Source organism: Suillus clintonianus (assembly GCF_016758775.1).
Source record: "Suillus clintonianus strain FC179 chromosome Unknown DEU56scaffold_26, whole genome shotgun sequence".
NCBI classification, from domain to species: Eukaryota; Fungi; Basidiomycota; class Agaricomycetes; order Boletales; family Suillaceae; genus Suillus; species Suillus clintonianus.
In genome coordinates, this window is record NW_024539250.1 from 64,043 (window position 1) to 76,291 (window position 12,249).

The 12,249-nt window shown below is 48.5% G+C and overlaps 5 protein-coding genes across 5 annotated transcripts; 4 read left to right on the forward strand and 1 right to left on the reverse strand.

Moving 5' to 3' along the window:
- Nucleotides 1-860: 860 nt before the first annotated feature.
- DEU56DRAFT_796584 (uncharacterized protein) lies at nt 861-1,998 on the reverse strand. Its single transcript, XM_041352902.1, has 3 exons — nt 1,864-1,998; nt 1,121-1,797; nt 861-1,060 (listed from the first exon to the last, which is right to left on the reverse strand). The coding sequence occupies exons 1-2, from the start codon at nt 1,937-1,939 to the stop codon at nt 1,163-1,165; spliced, it is 711 nt and encodes a 236-aa protein (XP_041209645.1). The 5' UTR covers nt 1,940-1,998; the 3' UTR covers nt 861-1,060; nt 1,121-1,162.
- Nucleotides 1,999-2,033: 35 nt separating this feature from the next.
- DEU56DRAFT_278943 (heterokaryon incompatibility protein-domain-containing protein) lies at nt 2,034-5,052 on the forward strand. The gene is made up of 4 exons (XM_041345440.1): nt 2,034-2,317; nt 2,375-2,616; nt 2,680-4,903; nt 4,967-5,052. The coding sequence occupies exons 1-3, from the start codon at nt 2,284-2,286 to the stop codon at nt 4,804-4,806; spliced, it is 2,403 nt and encodes an 800-aa protein (XP_041209646.1). The 5' UTR covers nt 2,034-2,283; the 3' UTR covers nt 4,807-4,903; nt 4,967-5,052.
- Nucleotides 4,881-6,232, forward strand: DEU56DRAFT_796588 (uncharacterized protein). Its single transcript, XM_041352903.1, has 3 exons — nt 4,881-4,904; nt 5,006-5,710; nt 5,774-6,232. The coding sequence occupies exons 2-3, from the start codon at nt 5,236-5,238 to the stop codon at nt 6,196-6,198; spliced, it is 900 nt and encodes a 299-aa protein (XP_041209647.1). The 5' UTR covers nt 4,881-4,904; nt 5,006-5,235; the 3' UTR covers nt 6,199-6,232.
- Nucleotides 6,233-6,280: 48 nt separating this feature from the next.
- On the forward strand, nt 6,281-6,721 carry DEU56DRAFT_734774 (uncharacterized protein; the record flags this gene model as incomplete). Its single annotated transcript, XM_041348402.1, has 1 exon — nt 6,281-6,721. The coding sequence occupies one exon, from the start codon at nt 6,281-6,283 to the stop codon at nt 6,719-6,721; it is 441 nt and encodes a 146-aa protein (XP_041209648.1).
- Nucleotides 6,722-8,565: 1,844 nt separating this feature from the next.
- On the forward strand, nt 8,566-10,094 carry DEU56DRAFT_796599 (uncharacterized protein). The gene is made up of 9 exons (XM_041352904.1): nt 8,566-8,635; nt 8,684-8,780; nt 8,837-8,863; nt 8,912-9,093; nt 9,154-9,289; nt 9,345-9,415; nt 9,484-9,570; nt 9,637-9,711; nt 9,760-10,094. Exons 4-9 carry the CDS (start codon nt 9,054-9,056, stop codon nt 9,981-9,983), a joined length of 633 nt encoding a protein of 210 aa, XP_041209649.1. The 5' UTR covers nt 8,566-8,635; nt 8,684-8,780; nt 8,837-8,863; nt 8,912-9,053; the 3' UTR covers nt 9,984-10,094.
- The last annotated feature ends 2,155 nt before the right edge of the window (nt 10,095-12,249 follow it).

The window sequence follows — 12,249 nt, forward strand, 5'->3', positions numbered from 1 at the left end:
GACCACCGACCACATTGGACCATACTGGATCCTACTGGACCTCGGCGGGAGCATCCCAAGTATCAAATATTCATTTTCAAAATACAAGGATACCGGGTAATATGCCGCCGTCATGGTCGTGCCTTGTCGACGCGATGTCAAAAATGTCTTCACCGTCAGGTGTACGGGCTACTAGCCTAGGATCAAAACGCCGTGGGTGTCGTTATAGTCATGGTGACGCTATCAAGGTTGTTGATGCATATATCATCATCGCCAATCTGCCACAGCCTGGCTGCCTGTTTTTGAGCGCTACCGCTTGAAGCTTTTTCAGTGAAGTAGCTACTGGGCACATCTTTCTTTGGGTCTCCTTCAATTTGGATGCTGTGTAAATATCTGTGCGCAACCACGGACTTTTCGCCGCGTCGCGCGATCGCCGCTTGCATTCTTTTGGGACCTGCGTCCTGATTCTGTCATTTTTCACTTGCAGGCACGTCCTCATCGGCGAGCGGAGGAGTTGCACGACGTGATGTCAGCCTCATCTACATTCCCGCGGTACTCTCCCCAAGAACCCACTCGCTACTGTGTGTAGAAAGTCCAGTGAAACGTTGTCTGTATCAAGTCCCTACTATTGTTCCTTGCAGGTCCTGCTTCTCTTGAAACATGATTCTATCAGGATGGCTTGACATCGGATCCGCCCATGCTACGTTTCGAGCGGCCAATATATTAGTATGTACTCGATCCAAACTACTCACATGCCTTGTTAATTTATGTGCAGCAAAGTATGCGCATCACAAGCTTTATGTAAACCCACCCAACTATTCAAACTTCGAAGATCGTAATCAGTGCCTGCGAAAATAAAGCTAGTCCACGAGAGAAACGGTCTGCACTATTTTGAACTTCGTTGTGAACGTGCGAGTTATTCACTGCGCACAAGGCCGCCATTGAAGTACCTGGCCGAGAAGCTCTGCCTACATTCGGTGACTTGAGTCCCAGTGCGACCTTTCCGCGTTGCTCGTGATGCATTGATTGGCACAAGTCAAACCACTAATGAGTCATGCAATGTGTTGCTTCTAATCGTATCGTACGTCTTGTGTCTATGATCTTGATACCTCTCTTGTGACAGTGCTTTCTTCTTCCCGAGTCTGATGCGTCAACGTCCGGAATGATCCAGTGCAGGTCCAAATTATGGGACCAATATCACCTCCTTCCACCTCTCGCCATCCGATTCCTGTCTAACGAACTTCGTCCTCCGGTTAGGCGTAACCCCGAGTTCGACATAATCAACTTCGATGGGGTCAATCAGAAGTAACGCAAAGTTTCCTAGCGCTTCCTCGTAATCCTCAGCATCATATCCTTCCTCTCCAGGTTTCGCGACTTTGACAGGCCACTTCTCAGCATCACTGTAAGAGTCCATGGGGGAACCCGGAACGGGCCGGCACCACGATGCGCGCATGTGGGCACCGACACTGTCAAATTGCTTCCGTCGCTCGTCCTCCCAATTCCACCCCTGACTCCTGAATGCATCATACACCTCCCCCACGCCCTCGATCCCTTTCTTATCAGTAAGTCCAGGTGAAGGGTAGATAGCCACGCGGCCCGAGACGCGAAATTGCTCGTTCGTGGCTTTGATCCAGAAGTGTGCTTCCACGCGGTGGCTAGGGTTGGACTTGATCTGAGTGACCTTCGGAGTACGGATATCTGTGCTTGTGAGGAGTAGGGGCAGAGATGGAAATGATGGATGGGTGATATGGTCTCTGAGGATATGGCTACGGACGTATGGAGTGGTATCATTGACGCTGGCGGTTGCGAGCTGGAAGACTGACCAAAGTCCGAACCATCAATATTTATTGTTTCGCGTTTCATGAAGTGTAGTTTGGAACTCGCCATTTTTCATACCTTCTTCCTTCTGCAGAGCGAGCTTGAGAGCGTTATGCCAGCGAGCGCTACGAGCAGCCATCATAAAATAAATATTCCGAGTGTACTTGGTTGAGTGACCGTACGCAGTTGGAAGCAGTTCGGAAGTTACAGAACTTTCTATATTTAGAATGCCTTGCATTCAACGGTTTCGTGCAACTCCGCTGTTTCCTTTGCTCCTTCACTGATCATGATTTCATCCGCATAACATTTCAAGCCACTACATGGCTGGTTAGAGGCGTGTCAAGCGTATCTTGCTTCAACTTTTCTTAGCCTTCAAGTTGCCGTGGCATTTACATAAGAAGAAGAACGCCAACGACACAGCCTATCTGACATGCCAGTTAACTGCTATCGACTCGTGGTATTGTCGCCACGCGTAGACTTGTACTTATGATTCCTCCCTTCAATAGCGTAACTCAATCAGGTGGGTATCTTGTCTTGATGTTGGCTTCTCCGTCACGTATTCAAGTCATTCCTCAAGGGATGCTTATAATACTACCTAGTGGTGTTACAACCAGCGATGCTCTTGCGACTCGTCGTCCGGTCGCTACACATGGTTTAGCCCTTGCTGGAATTATTGGAGGGGTCGCTCTTGGAGTTTGCGTTGTTTGGCTATTAGTCGCCCGCATACGCCTACGCAAACTCAAAGCTAACGTCGCATCCACTGGAACCTCTGAATCCTCCCCTCTCCTAGTTCAATACCAAGCACCAATTGATCTTCAGGTGAGCAACTCAATGGCATCCACGCTTACTCAGAGCAATGGACTGATCGAAGAGAGTAAACAGACTCATACTGCCAAGCTAGAGAACGACATATTACTCTGTTCCACCTGTGCAAAGCTCGATTTTTTCAGGATCCTATCTTACGGAATCCACGAGCTAGAGCCAATTCCGCTCGGTCCACTCTCATCCATCTTGGAAAAATCTTATCAATGCAGTTTCTGCCGCCTCATATCCTTGTATGTCCGTCGAACGCGGGTTTTGGAGAACTCTCCTCACATCGATCTCTCAGAGATTCAATGTGAGGTGTACACGATGCTTTGTGGTGCTCTTCGGCGAGGGCCTCATCCTCCGCTCCGTTATGGCCGCCGCCTCCACGTCACTGGGAAGGGCCTTTTCGACACACATCCCGATTTCAGGGCAGCGGGCTCGCTAATAATTCACCTTATGCAAGAAGATGCTTTCAAGTTTCGGAGACCAGTTGATCTTCATGGTCGCAGGGTGAAGAACACTGTGGATATCGGTTTGGTGAAGAAGTGGATCAAGCTGTGTCAAGAGAATCATGGAGATGAATGTCGGAATATTTGGAGAACGGACAGGAACCTGCCGGGATTTGTGAGAGTGGTGGACGTAGTATCGATGGCCGTGATCCCTGCACCTTCTGGCTGTCGTTGTGTTGCCCTCAGTTATGTATGGGGAAGCGCCGGCGCAGAGTATTGGACGACGAAGGATAATATAGCGGGGCGCTCCACGCCTGGCGGATTAAACGCGGCAAACCTCCCTGACACCATCACAGATTCGATTCTATTCGTTCGACAAATTGGTGAACGTTACATATGGATCGATGCTCTGTGCATCATTCAAGATGATTTGCAGGACAAGTCCTATCAGTTAAACGCTATGGATTTGGTCTATGGCCTATCTTATTTCACGTTAATTGCTGCTGGCGGCAAGTCGGCCCGAGACCCTCTCCCAGGATGCCGTCCACGAACTAGAACGCCACAAATACATACCGAGGTTGTTCAAGGACTTCATCTCTTCATGGCTCCTCCAAGACATACGGAGGCTCTCGCGATGTCCACTTGGGTTACGCGCTGTTGGACCTACCAAGAGAGCGCGCTGTCCTGCCGAAGAATATACTTCACCGAGCAGCAGGTCTGCTTTGAGTGCCAATGTCAGGTTTTCTGCGAAGACATCGTCGGCGAAACCAAGGCCAAATCCTCCAGCAGCTTTCTTTGGCATCTACGCGGAGAACATTTCCCATTCTCTTCTGACTTATTTTGGAGTTACCAGCTGGCCGTCGAGAAATATACACCACGCAATCTCACCGTCGAATCAGACATTGTTGATGCTCTCACTGGAGTGACAAATGCTTTGACGGTAGCGTTTGGGCTCGGCGACCCCGCTCGAGCCTTTCAATATGGAATGATGTTGACAGATCTGCATCATGCGCTGCTCTGGCAACACGAACCACACACACCTCGTGCTCGTCGTTCCTTGGCTGAGGGAGGCAGTTCATCTTGGCCTTCTTGGGCATGGGCGACGTGGCGTGGCGCTGTCATCTACATGGGGCGGGGCGTGTATCGTCGGACTCCTATCGCCAGTACCAGCAACGAAGCGTCGGTGGATGAAACGCTTATCGATACTTGGTACATCGTGGATCACAGTGGCGATACAGTGCAGCTTGATGTTCGCCGGGTTTCCCGGGTTTATTGGATAGAGGAAGAGCAGCCCCCCATATATTCTTCTCCGCGAGGGATCTTAGACCCAACGGAGTTGACACTAGACAATCACCGACCGCTACAACCTGGCACCCTCATTTTCCGCACGACTTCCAGCCATTTTGGTATTGTAAGACGAGGTAGTGAAGAAAATGAAGAACCCGGTCCCGTCCAACATTATGGTCTGTTCAACATCCTCTCCACGTCTTCCCCTCCCATTTGGGTCGGCAGTGTTATTCTGCCATTGGATCCTGCTCTGCCGACTTCTATCGAGTTCATCGTCCTTTCCCGTTGTGATTCTGTGGATGGCTTGTGGGATGCAGGGAGTCTCAAGCGTTACCATGGGTGCTTGCTACATGTGATGGCGGTTAGAGAGAATGAGGGCTTGATGGAACGTGTTGGGTTGGGTGTTGTTCATATCGTTGCATGGGTTGCTTCAATGCCGGAGGAGAAGGTTGTGTTTCTTCGATGATGGTTGGCGGTTATGGTGATAAGTCGAAGAGGACTCGGTGCAAACCGTGCCCCATATGCGGGGTCGGCCATTGATCGGCCATCAATTAAATGCCGTTGTAAGCGGAACATTCACTTTTTGACCTTCTATCACTCACTCACTTCACAACGCATGCATGCAGCCGTTCATGTCGTTTTGCATGTCAGTCTTGCTTAATAGTCAAGACCTGGGATATCGCTTCGATACAGACCTTCCACTGGATATGAAATCATATCAACACCAACCACCAACCAACGTACCAGACTTGATCGATCACTCACTATTCGTACTACGTGGTCCATCCTTACCAAAGGCGCCTGTGAGGCTGTGGCTAGCGCTTGATCCTTGGCCTGCCCTTAACGACCGAGATAAACAGAGTGGCAGCAGCATGCCCTCAATTCTACAATTGCAATGACTCTCCTGCAAGCCTGCGCTGCCCATGCACACATTCAGCTTGTTTGCGCCTCACTCCCGAGTCTCAACGATACCAGTATCATCCATACATTCGATACCAGCGACTCCCCGTGCAGCAATAGCACCAGAACCTTGTGGAACATTCTCTTGAGCTGTGGCTTAACCCTTTTTGCATGCACCTGGACTGCGATCCATACAAACATTCCGGGTATGGACGAGGGCAGAGTCGCCATTACCTCTCGTCGTCTGTTCCTCATGGTCGCGGCGTTGATCGTCCCAGAACTCATGATCACCTGGGCCACGCGGCAGTTTTTCAGCGCTCGTGCTGCCGCAAAGGAATTTAATAATGAATTCGGTGCACAACGGACCCAGACCTACGACCGTGATCGAGATATATCAGAGGGCACAGCTACATTGCTCAGTGACATTAGTAGAGGTTCAAGCACTCCCAGACCTGCGGCAGAGTTTAAAGGTCAGTTACGTGCTCGAACTCTTCGGTCATGCAGGACTAACATGCATTTCAACGCCTTCATAGAATGGACAATGACCCATGGGTTCTTCGCATGGATGGGTGGATTTATGCTCTACGTCGATGGCAAGCCGCGAGCCACCCTTACCCCCGATGAACTCCTGCAATTTGTTCGTGACGGATACGTGGACATGCCACTTATCTCGGAGGCAGAGATAGAAGATCGAAGTAAGGGCGATGGATTATCGAAAGCAATCGCCCTTCTTCAGCTGGCATGGTTTGTCGTCCAGCTCGTCGCTCGCTACGGTCAGAACCTTCCAAATACCCTGCTTGAAATAGACACTCTAGCAGTAGCAGCTTTGACCTGCGTTGCATATGGCTTGTGGTGGAAGAAGCCCAAGGATGTTGGATGCCCTTATATTGTTCACTGGAAAGCAACAGGAACACCGAGACGCTTAACCTACAGGCACGCCATCATTTCTATTGCCTGAGATGGCTCTGATTCCCCTGCATTATAGCGAGGCACGCTTGAAACACTCTTTTCAATACACCTTCTATCCCTTTGTCAGTCTCATGGGCATTCAGGTCGATATCTCCCCCAGTGCTGCCCGTTCTCGTCGTGTTTCATCTCTAGGTGGCTATGGTGAGTATAACGCTAAGATTGTACTTCTCTTTGGCTGTTTCAGTGGGATAGTATTTGGAGGGATACATTGTCTGGGCTGGAATTACTTATTTCAGAAATACACAGAACACATGTTATGGCGTGCAGCTTCCCTTTGGATAGCATGTGCGCCGGTATTTTTTTTTCTTACTTACTGGCATATGGTATGGAGAGGCGATACGTCGGATTTCGCCGACAAGACCGGGATAATAGTTGTGCTCATCAGCTCTTTTGTATATATTGTTGCACGCATTATACTCATTGTACTCATGATGATGAGCTTACGATCGCTGCCTCTTGGCGTATATGACACAGTAGCTTGGACCACGTTTATTCCACATTTCAATATGTAGTTTCATTATATCTTTATATCAGAGTACTGGTTGTTCTGGGATCACTATCAGAACCGGAGGCCCGGGTGCGAATGCACAAGAACTAGAAGGGTTAATATGACATGGACAACATACACATTGAACATGCAGTACATGAGTGGTATTATGCGCCACCTCATGCAGGTTTAACGTCGACGTCAGATAAAAAAATCGTCTATCGTTTGCAAATTTATAATTTGACCCAGGGCCTCCGGCTGTACGCGAGCTTAGCTTCAAGAGCACGTATGAGTGGCTGTGCACGTGGTGTTCGCCGTGATAGTACAGTGATTGGCATGAGTGGGACTAGTTTTATGATAACTCTGAAGTTATTGCATTGCTCCTTCTTCCCTCTTCGGAGTATCTTTGAGAGCATTATGCCAGCGTGCGATGCCGAGCAGCCATCGTAAAATAATATTCGGAGTGCACTTGACTTGGTTACAGTACAAGAGACCGGGGGTCTGCCAAGTACGTCTACATCTATGTATGTACATAACCATAGATATCTTAAACAGCATAATATTCTGAGAAACAGGAAATAGGAGATAATAAAACTTAGGTTGTTGTGATTCCAACGTTTTTTTATGTTCTTCAGCCAACTCGTGCCCTCTTTGCAACTCCGCCATCCGCCTCTTCCTCCTCCTCTCCTTCACTGATTTCATCCGCATAACGTTTCAAGCCGCCAGCAGAAGTAGGAGTCTCGTCTTCATCTTCCTCGAAATACTCGTCGTCGTCCTCGGCGTCTTCATCATCTTCAGCAGCAGCTGAAGCTGACGTGCCATTCTGGAAGAATTGCATGGGTTTTCCGATATGGAGAAAGAACAAATGTATACGTACCTCGCCAACCAGTAACGCCGTCAAACTTGGTTTACTCTATACCACCAAATCAATTTTTTGGCAAGAGGCGCTGGACAAGGAATAAGCATACCCTTGATGTGGTACCTACTTCCTCTACATCATCCTCATCCTCGTCTTCTTCTTCAACTCCAACGGGGTAGGGCGAGCCAGCCTGCTCTTCTTCTTCGCCCTGTTATCATGAAACGTCCACAGAGCGGTTGAAAAGTGGTAGATCCAATTGTTATTCCAAGAGCGAGTTTAGATGCACAAGATAAGCACGAGTCGTGAAATATCAGAAAATGGATTGCAAACCTCGACCTCGTACTCATCGCTCTCTTCGCCTTCGTCAAGCTCCTCTGGCTCTTCTCCTGGGACCGTAGGCTCCAGTGTGGGGTCAGGAGACATTTTCAGGGCTGTAAATGTGTATAACAGGAGCTTTAAGAAATTGTGTTCGATGTTGGTTGAATTTCAACCAACTGTGAAGGGGGAAGCGAGAAAGGGATTAGCGCCATGGTGACATTTCGAAATAATGATGGTTCTCACCTCAGGGTAGGTAGCTGACGAACGTTTGGTCCTGTGCTCAACACGTCGCACGCTTAGAAAAGGTCGCCGTCCCAGGGGGATTGCTGTCTTTGGATGAGGCGGGAGGTCGCTGCGAGGGGGGTCGTTCGCACCATGTTAAACTTATTAATCCCTTTCAAGTATTTCTGTCTTCACGTGAAACCTTGGTCTACTATAGTAGGCAGCCCTGCCACAGAGTAAGTGAATATACGTTGCAATTGCATTGTCGTTTATCTTGGTAGGTTCATCGAATATGCGTATAATGTCGAGCAGTCGATTTCATGCTAGGTACTTGATACCAGAATCTAGGATCCTCAGGCTGAGTGATGATTTCTCTTTGTTTATTGCGGAATCTGCTAAACGAATCCCTTGAGGGGCTGCATGGAGCACTTGGTGAGTCCACCGGTGCGGTGCGTTCAGTTCAATGTCACAGGACACGTGCACGTGGAAGGCGGGGAGCCGAGACTAATGTTGAACTTGTCAGCGCCCGCCTAATTCGGGGTATGATCGAGCTTCAATTTTCAAACTGCAACTTATCTTTTCTGGCAGACGATACGAAATTGAATTTCTATGGCCGGACGGCAAAAACATGGAGGCTGATATGAAACAGCTCCCAAGTTTCCGTCCTGCAAACGTTACCGTATAGGTGCGCTCCGGGGCTACTTTCATCTTCTCTCGCGCCAACTGTCTGATGAAGTCAAGGCGGGCAGATCATGCCCCACGAATGAGGCAAGTGTACATGATCAAATGATCTGTCCGCCTCTGACGTCAGACTAGCTCAGACGCTTCGTCAGCAATCCGAGAGCTGTTAGGAGCAGATTAGTATACACTGATACAGGGGCTTGTAATGGCTCAGATTTAAGAGAATGTCTTCCGCGAGACAACATATCCTTCCCCTCTCAACACACAAAGAGTCAAGATGGGGCATACGCTCAGAAATGTCCGAATTTTTATTTTGTGTGCGTCGTTTTTCCCTCGTGGGCAACCTTACGTTGCGGACTAGCTCATCTTCGTCACAGCGTTCACTCTCATACTTGCGATCGTGGTACTTGGCATAAGTGCCCACCTCATCGCCATCCGACCTACAGACTATTGGCGGTTTGCTGCGCTGGCAGTCGCAGTGTCCTCCTTGACAATTCTCACCTTCCCTCTGTTGTGCGTTTTATTTTTAATCGACCAAACCAGTACTAATTCATGGTCGCGATTTTAGTATCATACTTGCTTTTTCTGTTACTAGGCAGGGAAAACATGGGGTGATCGTTGCTGAGGCTATGTGGAGCAGTATGTGTCTCCTGAATCTCAGAGATTCTGTTGGATGTATGCTCACTGCTTTTTTTTTGTTTCTCCAGCTATAATGTGGATCTTGTGGCTCTCAACTGGAGCTAACTCCACCCGTGCTGCCCGCAGAACTTTCTTTAGTGGCGCTTGCGGTGTCTGTAAGTACTATGATTCTCGAACAGTCGTGCCTTTCTGATTATACCATCTTTGCCTTCGTATCTCAGTCACATTCTACGGCAGCAAAACCTGCAATGAGTTCAAGACCGTCGAGGCTTTCGCCTACATCATCTTTATCATCCGTACGTCCTTCCCCTCTCAATTTTTTTTGTGTCTTAGGGGTATTTTAGTGCTTGGATATACCATTGGGCTCATGGTGTATGAGTTCACGCACGAAAGTGATCGTGGGACAGGTGCCAGCCGAGGAGGTATTGAAACTGGAACCGGCCAGAAACCACCTCCTCAGACCCAACGTCAGCAGCAGTCTACTACCTCAGGTCAATCAACTGATGCTTCTCACGGCCAACAGAAGTCAGCAGATGATACGATTCAGTTCCCTCAGCCTAATCAGTAGGAAATGCCCGCAACGTAGTCCCTATTAATATTGCCTAATTTTTGTATTTTTAGCTGGATAGTTTAAATTGTATCGTTAGCATTGATTTTTGGCAATGTATCAAACAGATGGTAATGGGCTTGGTTCCTTTGATCAGTCGAGTGAATTTCGGGACGACAACCGAGAAAGAGCTGTCAAACTGAAACATGCGAGTGTAACTAGTCAGTACGAAAAAGCGACTGCGAGACGTCGGCCGAGGTTCGTCATCGATACATATATTCATTCCTATGCTACGCTTATTTCGTGTTCATATGTTAACCTACTATAAAGTCCCAAGCAGATTCGCACTTGCATCTTAGCTCTTCTAGAAACCGACATGTAAGTTCCCATTGTATTCACGCACTATACAGCATGCTAATGAGATGTAGATTACTTAGGTACATGTTCAAATACAGCTCTTTTCCAGAGACTGCAGAGGACTTACTTGTTAGCTTTCCCCGTGTCTTGCTCGCCTCGGATCAACAGAGTCTGAGTTTTCGTGCTGTAACCCAGAGAGCACGGCAAGCGGATGATGCCAAACGGGTAAAATCATCTAACGCAACGCTGGATTTCTCGAACTGCCGTGAGCGCGATAAGATTTTGAAGGCCTAGATTCCTCACAACACTTCTTCCCGCAAACTATAACGTTGCCTAACGGCTTTTGGTGGTACTGGTTCCAATAGGGGCAGTGCCAAACAAGTGTCAAGATACGCGGCAAGTGGCACGGTGTCACCTGTGGAGCACTAACTTCAATTTCGTTGGTTATTTCTTCTCATTGAGCTTTGACTACTCCAAGTTGTCTCGTCTTGTCAAACAAATCCCCAGTGCACTGGGATACTTGGATCCAGGTGATTGAAGCTTTTCGGTGATGAATGCTACGGTGATGCAATGCTAACGTTTTTATGCTTCTAGCATGCAGGACTGAGGGTCGCTGATCTGAAAGACAGCCTCGTGCTTTGCCACGTCAGCCAATCAACGTCAACACCTGTTAACGGCTAGGCTAGAATAGCAGTTACTTGGAACGTGCATGCTAATCTGGCCAAGTCGTACGATTCTGAAGGAATTCTGCCCCAACAGGGCACAACCTGCTCAGAAAGCAGTCTTTACCCATTCTGCTAATATGTGGCAGGATGCTGCTGTATGCCTCACGCTGCATGCGTTATCATTCCTACGGGTAGTAAGCATGCATCCTGCGTATTGCGAGCTCAGGCTGACCACCCCCTTGCGGATGATAGGCTAATCTGTTGTCTCTAGGTATCAGTGAAGGGTATACGGGAAATTCGGACCTCAACTTTCTGTGACGGATCACGGTGACCTGACTTTATCATTGGTCGAATTTTCTCCGTTCCACGTTTCTGACGGGTACCTCCGTGATGAGTATTCTTATTAAACACGTTGTGCTATCCAGCTGCAGGCGTTCTTGTCTTGTCTTACTTATCGATAGGACATCCATGGTTATCATGGAAGTGTGTGCGCATTCTGTTCGCCGTCTGTTTTTATACCGCCTGTGTGTGTTTTTGAACCACTTAAGCTTCTTTAGGTGCGTGTCAAGTGTTTTCTAAGCTGAGAAATGAGCGCTGATTGGGCGAGTGGATCCCCTTACACACACAGCATGTCACGATAGAAGTTATTGTAGTGTGACTGCTTTCGTACCGCTGCGTTATCAGCTACGGTTGAGCTATTTGTTGCGTGGTTCGGCACCGATGCTGCACAGTAACATACAGCTCAGACTGCATTCTACTGCGTATTATCCCAGCTCCGAGGAACGGAAATTGCAGTGACGCTTTTAGCAGTCTATCGCCGACGGGATGTGCGGCAGTTGATCATTGTAATTCCGAGAACTTCAGACATGAACTCGATCCTAGGTCAGGTGCCCTCGCGATGTTGCCGAGGAGCTCAATTCTTCGAGGATATGGTGATCAGCGCCCTGCGCCACACTGATCCTCGTGCGGGGTACTTAATTGTTAAGTTATCAACTAGCCCTATTTCATGCAAGTCCTGATCACGTACATGTGAATGGCTTTAGATGGGTCTTATGATCTGTATAGCAAGACCTGTGTTTTGCACAGGAACAATTGGAACCCAAGCACCACGAGAGAATATGCCCGATGTGAATAAAATACTAATTTGTAATGTCACAGCTTGGTCTCGGCCACTTCAGTGAGTGAGCTGGAAGGGGAACTTGGTTGCTGGCTGTTGCTGAGCGCTCGCGAACATCCGTGATTCCGTTATCTCTAAGGTGATCATG

Excerpts from the sequence above, each read along its gene's own strand:
- DEU56DRAFT_278943 (XM_041345440.1), top strand. The coding sequence starts at position 2,284 with ATGATTCCTCCCTTCAATAGCGTAACTCAATCAG. Across the intron at positions 2,318-2,374 it reads CAATAGCGTAACTCAATCAG|GGATGCTTATAATACTACCT; the intron begins GTGGGTATCTTG and ends TCATTCCTCAAG. Across the intron at positions 2,617-2,679 it reads AAGCACCAATTGATCTTCAG|ACTCATACTGCCAAGCTAGA; the intron begins GTGAGCAACTCA and ends GAGAGTAAACAG.
- DEU56DRAFT_796588 (XM_041352903.1), top strand. The coding sequence starts at position 5,236 with ATGACTCTCCTGCAAGCCTGCGCTGCCCATGCACACATTCAGCTTGTT. Across the intron at positions 5,711-5,773 it reads ACCTGCGGCAGAGTTTAAAG|AATGGACAATGACCCATGGG; the intron begins GTCAGTTACGTG and ends ACGCCTTCATAG.
- DEU56DRAFT_796599 (XM_041352904.1), top strand. The coding sequence starts at position 9,054 with ATGGGGCATACGCTCAGAAATGTCCGAATTTTTATTTTGT. Across the intron at positions 9,571-9,636 it reads TAGTGGCGCTTGCGGTGTCT|TCACATTCTACGGCAGCAAA; the intron begins GTAAGTACTATG and ends TTCGTATCTCAG. Across the intron at positions 9,712-9,759 it reads CTACATCATCTTTATCATCC|TGCTTGGATATACCATTGGG; the intron begins GTACGTCCTTCC and ends GGGGTATTTTAG.
- DEU56DRAFT_796584 (XM_041352902.1), bottom strand. The coding sequence starts at position 1,939 with ATGATGGCTGCTCGTAGCGCTCGCTGGCATAACGCTCTCAAGCTCGCT. Across the intron at positions 1,798-1,863 it reads GGAAGAAGGTATGAAAAATG|TCTTCCAGCTCGCAACCGCC; the intron begins GCGAGTTCCAAA and ends GACTTTGGTCAG.